Raw genomic sequence first — 21,764 nt, 5'->3', positions numbered from 1 at the left:
CGAGTGCAACTGCTCCTCCAATCCGCGGATGCCACATCGTTTTCCTTCCGGGTTGATGATTTAGTGTACTGTAGATCTGCCCCCTTTCTAGATGGCCGACTTCCACCTAACCCTGGGAATTAATTGTTGGGCCATCCAGTCCACGGTACACTGTTCCCTTTACACATCACCCTCTCAGGACGGGAGGGAGATCTAACAGGAAGAATCATTCGATCTCTGTCACAATCATGTATTCTATTTGAATGACAAGAACAATTTGTATGAAGCAAATTTGTTGCAGGGAGTTTGGTAAAAGGTACAAATCCCCATTAAACCAACGGTCTAAAAAGGCAGGTTTTTGAATCAGCTTCCCGTATTAAGGTACTATATTTCTAACTACAGTATTAACAACTTTGACTTCGCTAAATACTTTGCATACAACACGAATAACTAAAAAAGGTGCCTTTCATTGTTCACTATGTAAATAATAAGCATTAGAAAATGACATCTAGATTTGAAACACACAGCACAGTAGAGAGTTAATAGTGAAAGTAGTAAGTCCCACTATTTTGAAACCAATGCTTACCATTTAAATCTTTTACTGTAAAAGACAAGATACCATTGGACTGAAGTCTTCATATACTGGAGAGAGGTAGATCTGTTCACACAGCGGGTGTCTGAATATATATGCAATTAGACTAATCCTTCATATAAAGGGATTCTCATTATGTGCCACAGTAAATCTTTGAAGCCACTCAATGTCTTTATCTTCAGGGGTGTTTTTTTTTCTAATTTTTTCAACGGAAATAGAAAAAATCAAAAAACTGATTCCCCTGCTTTCACACAGATAAATATACCATGTAATTCTTATGAATAGAAGAATGTGGGAAGAGTAATAGAAGTAGAGCAGTTTCAGAAAATGTTAATCACCGAACATTATTATGCATGCATTCTTAATGTGTTTATGTTGCAACAAAATAGTCACATGTTTTATTCATGTGTTCCTGTACATATTAACTTTTAAGGGCCTGAATATACACTGCATGGCCGCTTTATTAGGACTTCAAGTTCACCCCAAACATGCTCAATTGACTTGTGTTCCAGGGATTGTGGTGATCAAACAGATTAAAATGATATATTACATATATAAAACATGTAGAAACCCATTAAATTTAGTAAACTAGCCCAACACTGATTGTGACAAAATTGTGAAATTTAGAGACGTTGATTACAATAGCAGACATTGTAATAGTACTTTGTAGGTTAATTTCAATAAGAAAGGATGAAAATGTAAGGGGAGGCAATATGCATGACCCCACCTGCACTGCATATTATCATAAATGGTGTCACTTATATACCTAGCAGAGGGTTTCCTTACAGACACACATGACTAATTAACACCAGAGCCCCTTCAAAGAGACAGGAAAATAGATAATCCAGTCCATTATCCCTTAACACTTGGGCAAAAACAATCCTTTCTGTAGGATAAATGAAACACAGGGAGACAGCTCACATAAATATCACTTCCTAGTGTCTCGTTAAGTGGGAGGCACACTAAAGCAAAGAGTCACGCATAACGAGCAAAAAAACACAGAAAAAAAACCTCACTGTCCTCACAGGCAAGCAGACATTTGCCCAGCATATCCTGTGCACCAAAGACACGCTTCATTAAAGATGCATTACTGTGTTTTTAACACCTTAACCACTGCAACAGTGTCAGGATGGATTATTATCAGCACAAGGGTGAATTCCCCTGTATATTTTGGTTTGCAGCCACACTTTTGATACTTCAGTAATGCACCATTCCCTTATAAAAGTTTACCCCTAAATTTGCATGGTCATTTTCCCCATGGTTATATTTCCTATAGTTTGCTATTTTTTTTTAACTTCTAATTTGCTTCCCCATGCTTTCACTATGATTTACTATAAGCTATGCTTTTACTATGGTAAAGTCTTACAAGTGTTTGCACAACAAATTATTGTGACTTATTGCATCCCTGTACAGTGTTACAGACCCGTTCTTAGCTATACAGCAATGTCATTTTCATGTGCACTACTTTTGTAATAAGGCTTTTTGGGTGCATGGTCATATCATGCAGTCAGCATCCTTCATGCACAAGCATCCCAGGGTGCTTTACAAAAAATAGACACCAAGCCAAAAGAGCTTCAAACTGCTCGCTAGAGAAAAGGTCAAATTAAAGAAATATGCTTTGAGCCAGATTTAAAAATACTGACAGACTGAGTTCCAAAGTGAATGAGCTCAAAAAATAAAAGCATTTGCACCACAGGTTTTTAATCAATCATTTGCTGATCTCAAAGTATGAGCCGGTTTATATGGAATAAGTGACACACACAAATAGGCAGGACCAAAACCATGAATAGCCTGGTAAGTGAGAAGCAGTGTTTTGAAGGCAATGCACTGCTGGGGAAATATGGCAAATAGACTTAGTGTGCATAAGTGTTCTTGCTGTGGCAGTTTGTATTAGCTGCAACCTGTTCAACGAAGCATCAGGGAAACCAGCAAACAAGCAATGACAATAATCAATGCCAGAGGTTACAAAAGCGTGAATCAGTGTCTCAGGGTCAGCCTGACACAGCATAGGCCTCAACCTAGCTATATTTGTTAGGTGCCAAAAACAAATCTTATTACTTGAATGTAAAAGGTACTCAAAAGTCAAAGCAAGATCGAAAATAACACCCGGATTCCTATTTGAGGCAAAAACCAAAAGACGATCATTGAAAGGAATAGCAAGGGGAGGGAGCCATGCCAGGGTGATGCAGTGAAATGAAAAGTACAACCTCAGTTTTGTTTGAGCTAAACTGAATTCTGAGACCTCAGAATGACAACGGGACAGCTCAGAGAGTGCTGCATCAGTGTGGGTGGGTGTGTGAGATAAATCTGAGTATCATCTGCATAAAAATGAATGCAACATACACAGACAGATGAGCAAGGGACCCAGACTGGAGCACTGGGGCACACCACAACCCACCTCCATACAACTGGAGAAGAAAGTACTCATAGTTACAAACGGGAGCACTGGGGCACACCACAACCCACCTCCGTACAACTGGAGGAGAAAGTACTCACAGTTACAAACTGGAGCCCTGGGGCACACCACAACCCACCTCCATACAACTGGAGGAGAAAGTACTCATAGTTACAAACGGGAGCACTGGGGCACACCACAACCCACCTCCGTACAACTGGAGGAGAAAGTACTCACAGTTACAAACTGGAGCCCTGGGGCACACCACAACCCACCTCCATACAACTGGAGGAGAAAGTACTCACAGTTATAAACTGGAGCCCTGGGGCACACCACAACCCACCTCCATACAACTGGAGGAGAAAGCACTCATAGTTACAAACTGGAGCCCTAGGGCACACCACAACCCATCTCCGTACAACTGGAGGAGAAAGTACTCATAGTTACAAACTGGTCCACAATGAAAGTAAAAGTATAGAATATGAACCAGTATCTAAAGCAAGAAGGCAGCCATTGCAGACCTTCAGTAATGCAGTCTCTGTGCTGTGGGTGGGTCTAAAACCGGCCTGGGATTTCTCAAACAGGTCGTTGTCATTGAGGTGAGACTGGAGCTGTACTGCAACAACCTTTATTGAAACCTTAGCCAAGAACGGCATGTTAGAGATGGTGTAGAAGTTACCAGGCTCGTCTGGGAAGAGCAAAGGCTCTTTTAGAAGTGTGGTCACAGCTTGCACTTTCTCAGAAGGCGGCACCAGTCCAGAAGAAAGGGAAGTATTCACTATTGTAGTCACGGCTGGGTTCAAGGCTGAAAAGATTAACATAAGACCCAGATTGGCCTTGGGTCAAGACTACAGATACTTGAGCACAGCCTCTGACTCACCCCAACCACACCTGACACTGACACAGGATTAAAACAGATTCATTTCTTAGGAGGAAGTCATGGGTTGTTGTAAATGTTGGGTTAGTATGGGTAACACCTGAACTGTGATATTCTCAATTTTGCTTGTAAAAAAGCATTGTATGTAAAAGAGTCATGTACAGGTGTACTTGCATCTTGCAAATAAACTGTTTAACTAAAGAATGCACTCTATTTGTGAGTGATTGTTATTGAGTGAGGATTTACCTCAGAAGACAGGGTAAGACAGTATTACAACAGACAGGGTAGGTGATTGTTTTCAGCAGTACAGAATAAAACATAATGCTCACTGAGAGAGAAAACTAAATTGTTAGTGAATACATCCCTCACCGCATTCAAAATACATATTATAGCAATCAGTATCATGAAAAGTAAATCACCAGGATATACATTAGCCATATGCACATATTCCACCCAATGCAGAATTTAGTTTTGACACCCAGACAAGCAGATTCCCCTAGATTCTGATATTGAATATCTTGTAGTGAAGTACTGTATGTACTCCCATACCAAAAAAATGCAAGGATCATGCCCAACCATAAATGCAAAGCAAGAACTAAGCAGCGATGATACAAGGATAAGGTAGGATTGCATGCATGCTTGGATGATGCAATAAATGCATGGACCAGACAAGGAATTTGCAAGATTCAAGATTATAAAAAAATCACTGCAAGGATTATGAATGTTTTGTGCAAGGTATGTATGAAATCCTTCATCCTTGCATTGTACTTGCATAGTTTGGCTATAAATGTACTTGTTGTGGTCTTCATCCTAGCCTGATGTGTTTGGTTTGGTAGGGGCTTAAATGCACTTGGAATATCAGAGATATAGATATAAAATTGTGACATACAGACAGAAAGCCTCCATTTACTCCAGATTCTGACACTATCAATAATTAAGTATTAAAGAATGTCCATAGCTAGTTTTCACAAATGGGTAAGTGGTTCTCTAGATATAAGTAAAACTGTGGTATATGGTACTAGCTGCAGATAATAAATAGTATAAAGGAGCAAGAGCTTGGATACACATATGTTGATTTTATTACTAAAATAATGATTTAGAGAAAATATTAATATCACAATGCAGGTGTTAAACCATTGCTAACATTGGAGTATGCTCAAGGGGTAGCACAGGGTACATTTTCTATGATATAAGTAGGTTCGCTCCTTTTTAACACTTACTTTTCAGCTGCTATTTATTGAAATATTATGAAACCTGTTAATTGTGCAATGGGTTGCACAGGATTTACTACTTAATGCAATATTTTTCAATGTATTATTTGCTCCTGACCAGCAGCTGACAAAATGTGGCCGGAGTGGAGATATCTAAGCTAAGGAAAACCACAGCAAATGAAAGGTGTCACTTATACGTGATGATTTCCTATTATTGACCGGATAATATCCCGGCCTCGCTCAATCACATCTCATCTGGTCAGAAATGACTTCTACACAGAAAGTGGCTTTACCTGTTCTATAATAAACAGGGTTCATGGCATGCCAATAAAGAGCCCCATTCAAATATGTACTCTAAGACACTGAGTGATTTAGCAGGAGATTTTGTGTGCCCCTGAAAAGTAAACATCAAAAGGGGCAAGGCTAGATAAAAGGGAATTGGGATCACGCTGGTCTCACCTGAAGGCAGTGCACTGCAATACGTTCTCTGCCACATGTAGCAGCTGCTACCGAATGCCAGCACAATCGCTTTTTTTCCACATTGTGTCAAGATAGTGATCCCATTAAGGTTTTTATTGATTTTTCTGCCTTTCCTGATAACCCTCTCAAATCCTAAAGACACTTCTGTTACAAAAATCAAGTCACATTCACAGATTACAGCTGTGTTCAGTTTCATTAGAGCACAGAGCTGTCATCAGACACCTTTGTGGGCTTTGTTGAGCCAACCAGCCCAAATGATTTCATTTGGATTCAGAGGTTGTCATCATTTAACCACGGTATGCCTTATAGCAAATGTCTGTGGTGTACAGTGGGAAACGCATATACATCTGCAGTGAAGTACACTGAAAGCAAGGAGGACATTTGTTCCTTTTTTTCTTCGCTGCCCCTGTTCTTACTGAAAAACATGGTGCGTATAATATTTCAGTGCTCAGAACATTGCCTGGGGCTAGCATCTTCCTTTTTAAACAAGCAGCCTACCATTGCTTCTAATCAGGTTTTATGTCACTCACAGGGAAAAAAAACAACCCTCTTTTGAAAAGATGAATGCAAAATAATTTCAGAATATGAACATCCACATGTCCAGGGACTTACTTTATAAAAAGAAAGACCTCACCTTTGACAAAATGCCCACAGCTGGTGATCATATGCGAGTACCCTTTCCTATTGACCTGTAGTAATGAGGCAAGCCAAGTACTGTACCAAGAATCTTAACCTAGTCATAACAATGTTTTTAATTAGCCTCAGTGGATCAGTGCCTCAATCTCCAGTGCCTCAATACACTACAGACTCTGATACCTTCCATAACTTGTACTACAGCATTTTCTTAATGGTACAAATGTAAGTGTAATGAACAGACAGACAGACCGCCTCCAATTGCCCGCAGATTCTGATACTATTAATCATGTTAAAAAGTGTCTTTAGCAAGGTTCATCACAGTTGTATAAGGAATATTGGCACTTTTGTTCCCTAAATGATTTACAATGGCCAAATTAATGTTGTAGCGTATGGTGGAAAATGAAGGAAGGAGACGCACACAATTTGCAGGTACTGGAATCCACGGTTTATTGGGATGATTATTTCTGGCCTGGACCACACCAAAAACAACAAACAGTCTTGCACATTCACACAGCAGCTTGTCTGACTCGGCTGTCAGCTCTGTCTGTGTTGATGTGGGCTTTCATGTCTCCGCCTACCCGGACGTCAATCAATCCCGGCTGAGGCAAGCTTACTGCTTCCCTGCTTACACACACACACACACACACACACACACACAGGGTCTGTAGACCAGTCGTCTAACAGTATAAATCCCGGGTCGTTACAATATATACAGTATAATAGAAACTGCTATTCCACCAGTTTAAAGTTTACACCACTCATTTAAATTGTATATTTTTTTATAATAAATGTTGTAGACTGTAAATAAATAACACAGAAAGGACGTTTATACACACTTGTATTGTTTCATACTTGTTAATACTATGTTAAAGAATGTTCTTAGCAAGCACGTCTGCCTCCTCTATCGTAGTCGGCTGGGATATGCATCACCAGTGGGGGATGAGAAGCTGTAATGCATGAAGCCAACAGAGAATATAAATGGAGGACAAGAAACCAGAGCAACTGAGAACAGTATGTTCTAGCTTTCAAACCACGTGATTTGGAAGGTCGATGCCACATTACTATTAAACCAGAATGCCCGTGAATGGGCAGAATATTGAGAGCTGTGGTTTCGAACAAGCTGCCTTCAAGAAAACAACAGTACACCAGTGTTCAAAGAGATCCAGTACTTTCTTGTGAAGAAAAATATGTACACACAGTTCTCCCCTGAGCCTTTTCCTCGTCTGTAAGTTTTATTGCCATGGATCGATTTCAGTCACCTCGTTAAAAAACTACTTTCAAGATAATCAAGTGCAATCATTTTTTTACTATTACATTACCAAGTTGGCTCTTGCTTTACATTTCTTTTTTAAAAGTACAGTTTTTTTTACGATATGCTTTACTAGACTAATTAGTGTGGCTCATAACTTGACTGGCTATCTCAGTAATCTTTTCAGCATCAATTTAGGGATCAAAAGGCAGCAGCTTCGAGCCCTCAAAACAACTTACACAGTATTGCAGGGGAGTCAAAATCAAGTAAAACTAAACAAAAACAAAGCATTCCTGTGGGAGTAATCTGTGCACTGAGCCGGAATACCTCAAAGCTACAGGTCTTTATTATTCACAAACCACAATGATATCTTTAAGATAGTTAGCCAGCCAGATGATATTATCTGATGCTATGAAGGGCTACAATTATTCCAGGGCTAAGAATACGTATTTGCAACAGAAAGAATAACAATGACATAAACACATTTGCCTGAAATTAAGTAAGCACATGTATTCTGTCCTTTTTTCCAATATTTTCCCTTTTAGCATATGGTACAAGTTAAGGGGCTATGCTTCTTTGGGCTGGTGGTGGATACAGAAAAGTGCATCTACTAATTGGGTCCAATTCACAAACCTCAAACTCACACAATAGGTCTGTTTTGATTAAATAAAGATATGTATGCATGGAACATGCTTTTGGCTTGTTTAGCAGTGATATCCATGGATATCAACTGTTACTTAATTAATCAAAAAGAGAAAGAAATGATAACTGAATCATGAAATGCAGTCATTATTTGCAGTGCATCATGCAGTGTTGGGGTGTAACAAATTACTAGAGGCTGTGTGGCCCAGTGGTTAAAGAAAAAGGTTTGTAACAAGGAGATCCCTGGTTCAAATCCCACCTCAGCCACTGACTCATTGTGTGACCCTGAGCAAGTCACTTAACCTCCTTGTGCTCTGTCTTTCGGTGAGATGTAATTGTAAGTGACTCTGCAGCTGATGCATAGTTCACACACCCTAGTCTCTGTAAGTTGCCTTGGATAAAGATGTCTGCTAAATAAACAAATAATACTAACGCATTACTGTAATCTGATTACATTTTTCAGTAACTTGTAACTGCAGCCCCAAATACTGCCTGTATGCGAGTGAATTGTCCCACCTCTGACTGATGTTTTGTTACATACATTTTGACCTTTAATATAAATAACATTGAAAAATAACCAGTTTCTAACTTTTCTTTTTATTTGATGTTAATGCCTGTACAAACATGATAAAAACCGAGACAAATGTCCACCCACAGTACATCTCAAGATGGTTCTGGTGGTGGTAATCCTGTTAGTGTGTTTGTATTTTGTCTCCAAGTGTTTTTACAAAATCACAGTCAAACCTGTTAAATACCATCCACGTATCATCACCACACTGACGGAATATAATTGTCAATGGAGACAAGCTCCTGATAAGATAAGATTTGTAGTTGAAACTGTGCAGTTCTGACACAGTCAACTCCGCTATTGCCACATAGTCCCTTTCTTTCACTCCTATGGCCCATCTGGCACAAGTGCCTAGGGTACCAGGAAGATACCAAGAAGAAGCCATTAGCACTTTATAAATGTACAATTCTGTATTTCTCTATACTGAGTTGGACATTTGGTTCTTAAATGTTTGAAATGTATGTAAGAGATATAAATTGTTTGGATTGGTTGTACTATCTGCTTTAAACTATTGGCTCACTTACTATAACGTAATGCAAACAATTCACACTGTTTCAGTCTAATTAATGGCGGTTCTACCAAGTTACATGTAGGTGTGATGGGGTCTGTTACAGTTTGCTCTCTTTTTACTGTATTCTTGTTAAATAGTTAGAATGTCAATAATTATCTCTACTGTATTAATGTTTGGGATGAATGTGGGGTAACACTGCTGTGTTAGGCATGTTGAGCACATCAACTGTGTCTTCTTGTCTGATACTTTCCTTTCTAGAAACTTTTACTTTTGGGGACAAAAAAGGCATTCCCTTTAAGAGGACACTAACCTGTAATTAGAAGCAGAGCCCCAGGTGTAATAGGCACTGTGTGCACTGCTGACAATGGTCTGTAAGGTAGACACATAACGCTCCCATGGATTTGTACTGCTGTGTATTGCTGCTACTTGGAGTTTGTTTTAACATTCCATTACTATCGCTACTTCAACCTTATTTGTAATTTTGCACTTGGAACTGCAATTTTGCACATTATCTGCTATTGAACTATTTGAAAGCTGAATTGCAAAGGAAAGTCTTATTAGTAAACATGAATGCTAGAAGCGTGCTTTGGCTGTGTTAGAGGCTTACATAGCAAAACACATTGGTTACTGTTGCTAGGTGCTGTGTGCCTATGCTAGGGTGGGGTGGGGTCTGTGATGGCACCGCATGTTGTAATGAAACAGAAAGACATTGTAATGGCAGTGACCAGATATTGAACAAAATAATTGTTCCAAACTGATTTATGACCAATACATGTGAATAAAAATATCAAAACAAATGGGGTAATGTTGGAAAAGAATAGGTATAAGTTCACACCAGAGCCTGTTCAGTGACAATTTAATGCTATATAAATATTTGGAATCATATATAAATTGTATATAACAATAATGAAAACATTGTGTTTTTTTCTTTTTTTTTTTTTTTTTTTAATATGATGCATAGTAATATTGCGTTCATATCGTCATGAGACAGCTGAACAAATACTCAATTTTTATTTAACAGTACTTGTACTAGAATTGAATCATTGCACCACTGGAAATACAAAAGGTCACCTTCCATCACTCCACAACAAATTCTTAGCATTTAATTATATAACAATAATAACAATAATACAGATCTTGTTTTCTTACACTACAAATCTGATATATGTCTCAAATGTTTAACCTAAAACTAATATTGGAGAAACAAATGTGATAAAATATGAATACATTTGAGCTATACATGTGTGTGACAGAAAGACAATGATTCTTGGTGGTAAATCTCCCTCTCGACTTGTGAGGGTGCTAAGTAACGGGACCCACTTGGCCTGACACTTCGTTCAGAGGGTTAAAAGGAAGTCAGTCACGTAGAAAAGAGACAGCGCTTCGGTACACTAACTCATTGACACGGAGGGGAAATGATGTGGCAGCTGCAGATCATAAAAAACAGCTGCAATCATTTACCAAGGGGTCGTGACGGTATAAACAGGGGTCGAAGCAATGGTATCTGTTCCTTCGTTTTGGTTTATGAAAAGTGACCTGGAAGGACCTGTGTTTCGTGTATCCATATTGTGAGTGTTTGTTTGTTCTGTCTATTATTGTTTGCTATCACTAGACAGCTAACACCTTCCGGAGCTGTCACCAGAGGCCAGCACAAACCCGGAACAGCACTGCACTCGTATCACCAATAATTGTATTTGTACCACTAGCACTAATTCACACACTAACGGACTTGTGTATGTGTTTTGTGTTTTGTGTGGGTGTATAATAAAAAGGGAACTATTATTTCAGGACAAACCCGGGGATTACAAATTAAATAATACACGCTGCTGTATACTTAACATCATTTATTGTATATTGTTTGTTTTGCCGTCAGGCACTGGACACAAAAATATCATTAAACAACCTTTGCACCTGGATTATGATTGTCTGTCTGTTCACTGATCACCTGCACCTGCACACTATCAACCAGTTTGCCAGAATGTGAAACAAACAAGAAATATAAAAGGAAATACTCACGATTGATATCACTTTATAAAATTGATTTTGCTTTATTAAATGAAATATGGCACTTTCTGTTGTTGCCTATGAAATATGACAGAAAACGTATAAGGAACTAATTCAAGTAGACCAGTGTTACAGGTACAGTGTAACAAACCAAAAAAGCGAAATAGCTTGGGTCCCACAGCTAAAACTGTCTTCTGAGAACATAAACAGTCAATGCCTGTTTTCTGATAAAGCTGGCAACATCTAACAAACAGACAGCAAGGAATGACATTTTAGTTGGAAACTAGATTTTTAAGCTGTAGCATAGTGAGCATATAGAACTACATTGCTGCTACTAGCTTCAGCTTTACCTTGTAAATAACGTATGAATGGACATTCAAAACAGAGCCGATTTAGGGTTAGTGTTTCTGCGAATAAATGGATACTTAAATGCAGACTAGAGAATGGTGGATAGGCAATGTATCATGCCCACGATGGTAATGCAGTAATGCAGCCCCTAAAGCTTAGTGTCAGCATACACAACTGCTAGAAGAGAATGAGGGCAGCAGAGAGAGAGAGACTCAGGTTGCTGTGGCAGATGGCTAATGAGTTGGAGAAAAACGTCTGGACTGCAGTTGTTGGTCTACAGGCAAAGTGCAGTCCGAGTTGTTGTTAAATCATAATAAATAACCTTTTAAAAAAGGTTTTAACCATGCTGTATCATAAACATGTGCTTTATGAAGTCATTAAACTAAATTGTATTTCAATATGGTATACATTGCAATGTATCAGTTTCAACATATTGAAACCAGTATCTGTAAAATATTTATTTTAATATATGTTTTTAAAAGTAGTTTTTTTAAGCAACCTACAGAGTCCGTGGTAGCTGTCACGCACACATCACTGATGGTTGCTTTAACGTGTGAGTTGGCAATGGCTTATATATTTCTTATTAGTAACAGTTATTCCAGGTTTCTTTTCAAATAACTTTCTGTTTTTCTTATTTTTAAAATGAAAGATTCCGGATTGACTGGCAAATGTGCCTCCTTGACCTGCAGTACAGAAATTCTACATATGATAGTGTTGTAACATTTGTGAAAGTGGACTACATTGGTTGAAATATCCAAAACTAATATTAAATAATAAATAAATGAATAAACAAATAAATTAATAAAATATAAATAAGTCCATTACTATATAAATTGACTTTTAATCTGAGCAAAGCAAACCCCTTTGTTTGTTCTCGGTACATGTTGTGGATATCCCCTTGGTATTACTAACTTGTTGCTTTAGATGTACATTCCATTTGACTTTCTCATTTTTGCCACTCTAAATTGTAAATCCCCTCCCAAAAAACGCAAGGCATAACCAAATTAACTGGAGTCAATGTCTTGTGGTCACAAATCAGTGTTATATTAAAACAGCTGAAGGTTCCCGCAATTGAGTTTGAAGATCGAGGTGCTTGATAACTTATTATCTAACAAAAGAGAATAAAAACCACGTCAATAAAAAATAACTAGCTCCTCATGGCATTTCTTTTAACGTTATTTATTTTCCATTCACACTAAAAAGAAAATTAGCAATGGATGTAAACTGTGTTTGTATGACTGGTATGTTTTAGCATGCTTTTTTCTTTGGGGCTCCTTCTTTCGCTCTTCCCAACTCCCACCCATAATGAGAACCCTTGGCTTCTTATTGTGGGCGACCATAGCCATTGACCCTATAGTTATCTAATTCATTCGTCATCACTGGCATACCCCTACTCTGTGCTTTGCATGTTGTAAGGCATTTGCACTGAGGTCACTTATTAAATAAATAATAACTAATAGCCTGGAATCAGCTTTCTTTACATATAATTCCTATAAAATACAATCCAGTTGTATCTGAAATCTGGCCTTTGTTGTCAGCATACCAATGGTTATTTTTAAAGTAGCTTTGTATGCCATTTGGATTGCTTTTTTATATGCCCTTTACTATTTTAAGATGTCTGCAATCATTCTGAGCGATTGGGTTCTGTTCCTCCAATATTGAGTTATTATGTTTCTCTATACCTGGTTTTGAGCTGCTTTAAGCTGCTATGATTCCCTTTAAACCATCTGACAATATAACACAGATTACCTTTCAAATCCACCAGCTCCTACTCTACATATAAATATAGGAAGAAAACTTATGAAATGTGTATCTGTGGCAGTGTGGCAGGGATCTAGTTGAAATCCTCCCTACAAACACAGCCACAGGTGTATCATGGGTGGTGAAATGGTTAGTGTGTTAGAGGTAATGTTGGTGTTAGAGGTATGTGGCGAGTGTTTTTCTCGTGTTCTGTGCTGTGATGTTTCTCCTGTGTTATTTACTCCTTGAGTGTTTTGTATTTTGGCCCTTGCAATGGTTATTTTGTTAATGTGTTTTGTTCTGTGTTCTGTCTAGTGTTTGTTTATTCTTATTATTTATTAAATACATGCAGCAGCGTTTCACTCGCAGTACTGTGTCCATTCTCTTCCTGGTCTGACGTCACCCCCAAGCCATCTTGTTCACTTACAGGAAAAGGTGAGAACTCTGAAATAACACTAATGCATTTACTGGAATTATTGTGTAAGCTCTATTTACTTTAATTCTCTAAAACCTGCTTGTACTTACACTCTCTGAGCCAAATAGACATACATAGTGTAATGACTCTCCTAGCAACTGATGAGTAAATGATACTGACATCAGCATAAGACATTACCTCTCGACTACCCCTGTGGTTGAACCAGGTAATTAAATGGCCATGTTCTTTGCATCATGATAGCTATAGCATGTTTGCTGGCTTGCGAGACACGTGATTCTGTAAAGTCGCTCCGACTTGGGGACAGTGAGTTTTGGAGGTTATGTGCCTCACGTTGAAACTCCTTCCCTAAGCCTAGGTGGACGTACTTACCGCTCGACTACAGAGCTTGTTCTTTAGTTGAATGGTAAGATGTTCCTCTTTGAACCATATGGTTTGTGGTTTGCGTCCAGTCCTTGCTTTTCCATTTAACTCAATGGGCTGAGATTCCAATTCATTACAATAGTATACATAGTACTACTTGCTGCAGTAGGCGGTTATATGTATTTAATTTCTGTTAAAGTTAAGGAATGAATAACAAAAAAAATGTACACATGACCATTTTGAGATACTGGATATTGAGAAAATGCCTAGAAAGCTACTTTGTTTTCTTCATGAGCTTACAACAACCCTTATGCCATCTGAGCCAAATAGGCATATTCCTGCTACTACATGCAGCAGAAGATTATATGGCTCTATTACCTAGAAAGTTACAGTGTTTTCCTCATGGGCTTACAACAGCCAGTATATAAATGGGGAACCTTTTTGAAACAGTAATTCAATATTCTACCTCCATTTCATACGGAACAGATTTTGGTTATGCTTGTCACAAACGCTATACCGATTGATCCTTTCTCATATCAAGACACAATCTTGTCTTAATTTTCAAAAGGGGGACAGTCTGCAAGCAACAGTTTTCCTGTTTTTACTTTGATTTCAGTGAAACACCATTCAGTTTCTAAAACCTTTTTTTTTGTAAGAGCATTCCCTTGTATTAAGATTCTGCTTATAAAAGATGGGATGAAAGACCATTTTCTTAACCAAATTGTCAAAGTCCAATCTTTCTGAGAGCCTTTACTGTTCAATGGCAAGTTGTAAATTGAAATCCTACTTTGAAAAAAGCCAAATAAAAGCAACTGTCCAACTCTTGGGTGTAATTCCCTCCATACCTATTGTCTACATAATCTGATAAAAAGAAATCCATTTATTTTTTCAATTTGTTTCCAACAATACCTCTTTCTTTCGGAGCTCAAACTTCAATGCCTGCCTGTTCCTCGAAGTTAAGAAAGTTACCTGTGCATTTACGATCTGTGTCTTCTTTCTTTGAGCCACTCATTGTTAGCTTGCAGTTGAAATTTTCTTCCCAGTACTCGGCGAACCACACATTTCTACGATTGTTCTCCAGAGTCCGGGAAGTGAAGTAAACATCAAATCCTAAGAAAGAAAAGGAAAGCATTAATAGAAGCAGCTTAAACCCTGTCACAACATTTCTGCACTGGTTTGAAAAGATACACTGCTATTATTAGGACCTGTCTGCCTGATTGCATTTGGCATCACTCGATTGGATTTGTCGTCGTAGGGCTTGTTCTCTAGGTATACCCTGGATCCCAGTTTACTGGATCCCTGGATCCCAGTTTACTGTACTTAAGTATCGTTGTAGATCAACCTATAATGCTGTACTTGTACCATGATGACGATGGGTATTTTTAAGATGATAATTCACCCAAACACTGCCCCTGAATCTTAAAGCACCTCTATGACATTAATATAGCTCTCAAACATGTCTTATGCGTCAATAAATATAACTTTTACATTAGAGAGAAACCAGTAACCTGCCCCTATACAACCTAGTGGATGTAAGAAACCCATCAGTAAGAAATACTACATAGAACAGTGTTGCATGGGAACAGGTTAATACACTCTGGATTTACAGAGAACACATGTTTGAGAGCTCTATAGAGGCCATAGGTGTGCTCTTAACTTTTAAAAAGTCACCAGGATGTGAAATAGAAACCGACACACCAAATATTTCCAAACATAAAGAAGAATACATTATTTAAGATTGCTGTGATATTTCAGGTCTGGACCAAGCGACTGTCTTCAGGATCATGGTTAACAATATATTGCCTCCAGAAACGAGCCCAGTGTCTGGTATAAAAGCTGATAAGAGTGAAGTGGAAGGTATACTCTAAAGACTATTACTCTGTTATAGCCCTGAGCTATCATGAATACAGCATTGATGCCTGAAACAGGGTATAGAATGTTTTTCCATTTGTAGTGGAAGAACATTCCTTTGAAACAAGTCTATTAGTAAGATGTATCCAACGCAATGGCTTATACACACATTAGCACTACCAGTTTTATGAAAAATGTTTTCACCATAACTTACATCCATCAGTATAAGCACTTGCCAAAAGGGATTACACTCTTGCTTGGGGTAAAACATTTCTGAAACTAATTAAAGCACAAAGACAGAATTATCTTTGCCTAACAAAACAACTGTATCACCAAATAGCATAGGCTGTCATTTTAGCATATTTTAAGTTGCAGAAAACATGGATGATTTTGATTTGAAAACATCATATCTGGTACGACACAATGTACCAGTTAGTGTTGCACTTTCTTGGTCATTTCACCTTTAGGATGAAATTGTCCCCATCCCTTCACAATTTCTTTCCTGTCAATAACCATTCAGCTGCTTCCTCTATTGACTGACATGCTTTCAGCCAGTAACATGCTTTGACCCAGAAGAAACGACCCAGGTGAAATGACCCAGGAAGTGTAACAGATGTCCTGAGAATAAGCTGAGAACTTTATTTAACTAAATATAACACCAGATCACCAAAACAAATACACAGAACACGTGTTTCTCTCAAAACTGCATATTTGAGACCTATTTCATGACTGGAAGTGCACAACAGGTACGATTTACTGAATTATTTTGCCAGCTGCAATCACTGTATAGGCAGTTTACTGTAGACTCTGCATGTAAAAGGGATGGATGTCACAAACTATAAATATTAACTGTATCTAAATATAACACATGTCACCAGGGAGTTCAGTAGTCAGGAAGAGATATGAAAAAATGATGGAAATGTAACTTGAAAAGATCCATTACAGGAAAGCCTACATTTATAATTTAAAGTATAAATGTATTTTAATGGAATAGGCTTTTTAAATTTATGACAGATATGTTTTTAAAATTCAGATTTCTTCAAAGCAGGTCAATGCAAACAGTATTTGTGCATTATTTGTTTGACTGTACAAAATGTGTGTTACTACTCATAGACAACATTACCTATTTTTAAATGTGATATGTGAACATAAGCATGCTTATCTTAGTGGAAATAAAAAAAAAACATAAAGACTGGTTCAAGGAATGTTGTTTAATGTTTATAAACCTACTCTTAGATTAAACAGTGCTTTGAAAAGTGAAAATGAACTCCTAACTCTGCTAATATATGAGAAAAGCTTTGATGAACAGCAAAATACTTTAAAAATGTTTGAAAAATTCATGAACAAAACATTCTTAAAAGCTTATGAAAAGGGCTCTGTGTATTAAGAGTGAAAATTAAATAGTAAACCATGATTACTTCATTTCTACAAAGTAAAAGACTTATGTACTTATTATTCGCAATAGCCCTCCAAGACTAAAACTTGAGCCACAGACCAAAAAACACTTCTGTTTATCAGTAGGGTTGTTCCCAAACGGAGTGACAGAAAGACGTTTTTCTTCTGAAGTCTGCATTATTTACTCCCTAGCATGATGTTAATTGGCTCATGATGTTCCTCTCGTGGCTTGGCATTCAGAAATGAGATCGTCAAGCTATAGGCCTGGATTCTGCTTCACAACTGCTTTCTGATTCAAAGCAATCCATTCTTAGCTCTACCGCCCTGTTGTCCAGCATCCTAATGAGAAGAGAAAAAACATCTTCTTACCGGACAAGGCGCGCTACAAACTGGTGAACTTGAACACAATCCTATTAAAATTCTGCCTTCGCCACTGGTGCCTTCAATAAGCACAGCAGTGATCTGAGAAAGATGTGGACTTCGGCAAATATTTATATTCTGTATGTCAGACAGTGGGGTTTAAATATACAGGTGACCTTGGCGACAGACGAGCCAACAGTCCCTAGCAACCGATTTAATAGTTTGTACAAGCATCCTCCAGGTCGAAAGCTGTTTCACAGCAGCCTAAACAAGATATCTGCTCTCTGCCCTCTGAAAAGGGGTTCTTCAATGTTTTATTCAAGACTGATAACTTTCAATGGCGGTGGCTCTTAAAGCACAGGTACCATTCAGGTCTTTCAAGGACTTTTCCTTAAAGTCTTAATGACCATGAAGAAGCATGCTAGAAACCCAAAGAAATGTATATATCACTACAATATTGAAACTGCCGGCTAGTAATTTTATCAGAAGAAGCATTTTTTTTTTTACTTACTAAAATAAAAAATAAATAATTAAATACATAAATACAAATAATAAATGTGAAATGTGAAAACCTGCCCATATTTAATATTTAATTTTTCAGCACGTGTTTTTTTCTTCTAAAATGTAATTTGTTAGCTTTATTTCTAATTGTATTTTAATATGTATTTTTTTGTATACAACTGTAAGTCACCCTGGGTAAGGGCATCTGCTAACAAATAAATAAATAAATAAATAAATAAATAAATAAATACAAAGAGAATAGTACTATCAGGGCCAACCTTAGGGCAAGGCGAGAGAGGTGGCCGCCTAGGGTCCTCACCATTTAGGGGGCCCCGCTCACAACCAGACTGCCGTGAGATTTAATGTGCCATGAGATTTAATGTGTTAGTTATGTGCGCGCACATTTGGGGTACCAGCAACATTAAATTATGGCGCCAGTAGACATGTTTACATTTTTTTTTATTGTTTTTTATTAGTTAGTAAACATAGATGATGATAGTTTCTCATTGGATGTGGACTAGTCACATGACCCACACACCTCCTCATCCACACAACCGGTGAGGTTTGTGTCATGTGAGAAAGTGATAGCAAACATGTTGCAGCGCATTTTGACACAGTTATTAATTACATCTTTGTTCAACAAGTCAGAAAGGTACGTGGGCAATAGTAGACTTAACAGGTAACAATACTTTGTAAAATAACAATAAATAGTGTTTATAAGCCTCTTCATTTACCACGAAAGTTAAGCTTTGCTAGTTTATAAACATATTTTGTTGATTAGAAATGCTGACGCTTTGGTTAGATGCATATAATCCTGGATTTATGTTAAAACCAAATCAGTTGTTGCAGCTAATGTAAATCTAATCCATTAATACAATTCAATGCAGCTGAATTCACTAGCTATTTTTCGTTAATAATATGTCGAACGTTTGGGCTACTCAGATCTGCCATCTTAGGTTTCTTAATATAGCATTTTGGTGTTAAAAGATTATATAAATATATACATATATACAGCATGATTGTTTCTAATACCATTCATCATTCTGTTAATTAGATTTTTTTTTTACCCAAACACTAAAAAGTCATTGAGGGGGGGATAATTTAGCACCAGTAGGCTCTCTGGTACTAAACTTTTAAAATGCTGTAGCTGTAGCGCATCATGTCAAATATGAGTCCTATGAAAACGCTGCAGTACATGCATGGAAACAGAGGAGGATCATTCCAGTGACGGTTGCTTCCGGCGAGTGCACCTTTTCCAGACAGAAATTGATCAAGTCATATTTGTGCTCAAAGATTGTCAAATGAGAGCGAAGTTGCCAAGAATTTAGAATACTCAGATTTGACATTGCTGCCGCTAAAGCTAGAAAAATGTCTTTGTAATTTATGTTCTTAGTAATTTAGAATGTAAAATGAAAACAGGGGCATTGCACACAGTGTCTTGTGTCTTTCTGATGTGCACACAGGCCACATGTCACACACAGTATACTGGAATTTCTGCCCCTGCAGATGTCCAAGTGATATCCCTAGAAGGCCAGATCAAATATTAGGTTTGTGCACACATCCTTATTTGATTTGTAGTATTTTTTATTATTATTAATACTTTTACTAAGGAGATTATGGTACATCTAGGATCAATGTTTTTGGTAGGATATTAAGTGGAAAGGAGGAATCGGTTAACTGTCTTCCCTCCATTTTCACTGACTTGCAAAGTTCAATCAAGCTACAGTACATTTAAGGCTGCTGTGACCTTCATTCATGTTACATTTCTCCTGTTAAAAAATGATTCATAGGTGACTGTATATTACATTTTTACCAGCTTCCCTGTGTGTGCCCCATACCTCATCAGAAACCAGGCTCTAGACAAACAGAATGCCTGGGTATATAGACAAGTGTGTAGAGTACAAATCCAATGAAGAGGTTGTATAATGGACTGATGAGACTACAATTACAGCACTGTGGCCCTGGAGAGAGCCCAGAGCAGAGCAACCAGACTAATCCCAGGTCTAGAGGAATTGGCTATTTAGTCTAAAACAAAGAATTAGACAGGACTTGACTGAAGTCTTGAAAATGTAGTTGATAAAGGTGACACTAACCATTACTTTAAACGCAGCACAGAAACCAGGACCAGAGGACAGTTGGAAATTAGGTAGAGATAGACATAGGACAGAATGTAGGAGACACTTCTTCTTCATCTTGCTCATGCTGAATCATTGGGCTCCTTTAAGACCCAGCTTGACATACGTTTTTAGATCAGATACGGAACCAGATAACATTAGATGGGCTGAATCAGAGCAACAGTCCCCACACTTATGCCACATTCCTCAGCCTAGTGACAGTAAAACAACCCAATTACTAAACATTAACAGGGACTCATTTAGCAGGGGAATCCTCCTTTTTATAAAATGCCAGAGCGCTCCCAGGCTGAGGAGGCTGTGTGGTCCAGTGGTTAAAGAAAAGGGCTTGTAACCAGGTCCCTGGTCCAAATCCAGGTCACTCACTGACTCACTGTGTGACCCTGAGCAAGTCACTTAACCTTCTCATGCTCTGGCTTTCGGGTGAGACGTTGTTGTAAGAGACTCTGCAGATGATGCACAGTTCACACACCCGCCTTGGATAAAGGTGTCTGCTAAATAAACAAATAAAAAAGATGTACTCTTTCACCAAACAAGCCTAAGATTTTAGAATGATTTTAGAATCATTAAGCTACAACTCTGCTGCACAAACACACGGCCATAAACACTATAGGGCAGTGTAGTTCAATTGGCAGCCCACAAGCCAAATCTGGCCCGTGAAAGCTTTATGTCTGGCCCGTTGGGTGTCAGCATATGAAGACTATAGTAATCACATGGTATATTATTATTTATTTCTTAGCAGACACCCTTATCCAGGGTGACTTACAATTGTTACAAGATATCACATTATTTTTTACATACAATTACATTATTTTTACATACAATTACCCATTTATACAGTTGGGTTTTTACTGGAGCAATCTAGGTAAAGCACCTTGCTCAAGGGTACAGCAGCAGTGTCCCCCACCAGGGATTGAACGCACAACCCTCCGGTCAAGAGTCCAGAGCCCTAATCACTACTCCACACTGCTGCCCAGTATAGTTTTTATGTTTCACATTGTTTAGTGCCACGCATTGTCTGACTGGCAAATACAGTGCATCAGTTAGGTATAGTCTCACAGACTGAAAAGTGCAATGTTTGTGGTACATAAGCTCATTACTGCCTGAGCCACGGTTACAAAAGGAAGGCTCAAAGGCTCCTGGTTAATTTAGTTTTTCCGGAAGCAGTTAAGAGATGTCCCAATTGTGCAATTATGCTACTTGATAAATACATTAAGCAATCTATATGAAGTCTGCTAGTTCTTATACTGTAGCACTGATTCATCCCATATAACTAACCTGCGTGAGTGTCCCACCCCCAGTTGTTCTGCATTTACTTATCTGTCCAAAGGATGCAGACTATGAAATCATTACGGGAAATTGTGCAGCTCACAGTAATGGATTGGGATAAGTATGTGCCCTCTTTTCAAGGAGGTAGCAGAAAGAAGGAATGTACTGTACAAGTCGGTTAGGTATTTATCTTAGATTTCCTCTGAACAATAAATGTTCAAGAACTCA

The 21,764-nt window shown here is 38.1% G+C and overlaps 1 protein-coding gene across 2 annotated transcripts in view; it reads right to left on the bottom strand.

The window, feature by feature from the left end:
• LOC117964123 (metabotropic glutamate receptor 7-like) overlaps nt 1–21,764 on the bottom strand; it is a 283,216-nt gene that overhangs the window by 81,484 nt on the left and 179,968 nt on the right. For both annotated transcript variants that reach the window (XR_009308818.1, XM_034906630.2), the window contains exon 5: nt 14,998–15,138. Coding sequence is in view for 1 of the 2 variants with exons in the window: in XM_034906630.2 (XP_034762521.2) it covers nt 14,998–15,138 (141 nt within the window). In the remaining variant the exon portion in view is untranslated. The remainder of the gene's footprint in view (nt 1–14,997; nt 15,139–21,764) is intronic.

This window comes from Acipenser ruthenus, chromosome 25, assembly GCF_902713425.1.
Source record: "Acipenser ruthenus chromosome 25, fAciRut3.2 maternal haplotype, whole genome shotgun sequence".
NCBI classification, from domain to species: domain Eukaryota; kingdom Metazoa; phylum Chordata; class Actinopteri; order Acipenseriformes; family Acipenseridae; genus Acipenser; species Acipenser ruthenus.
The sequence above is the reverse complement of the archived record's forward strand: the minus strand, read 5'-3'. Positions and strand labels throughout refer to the sequence as shown.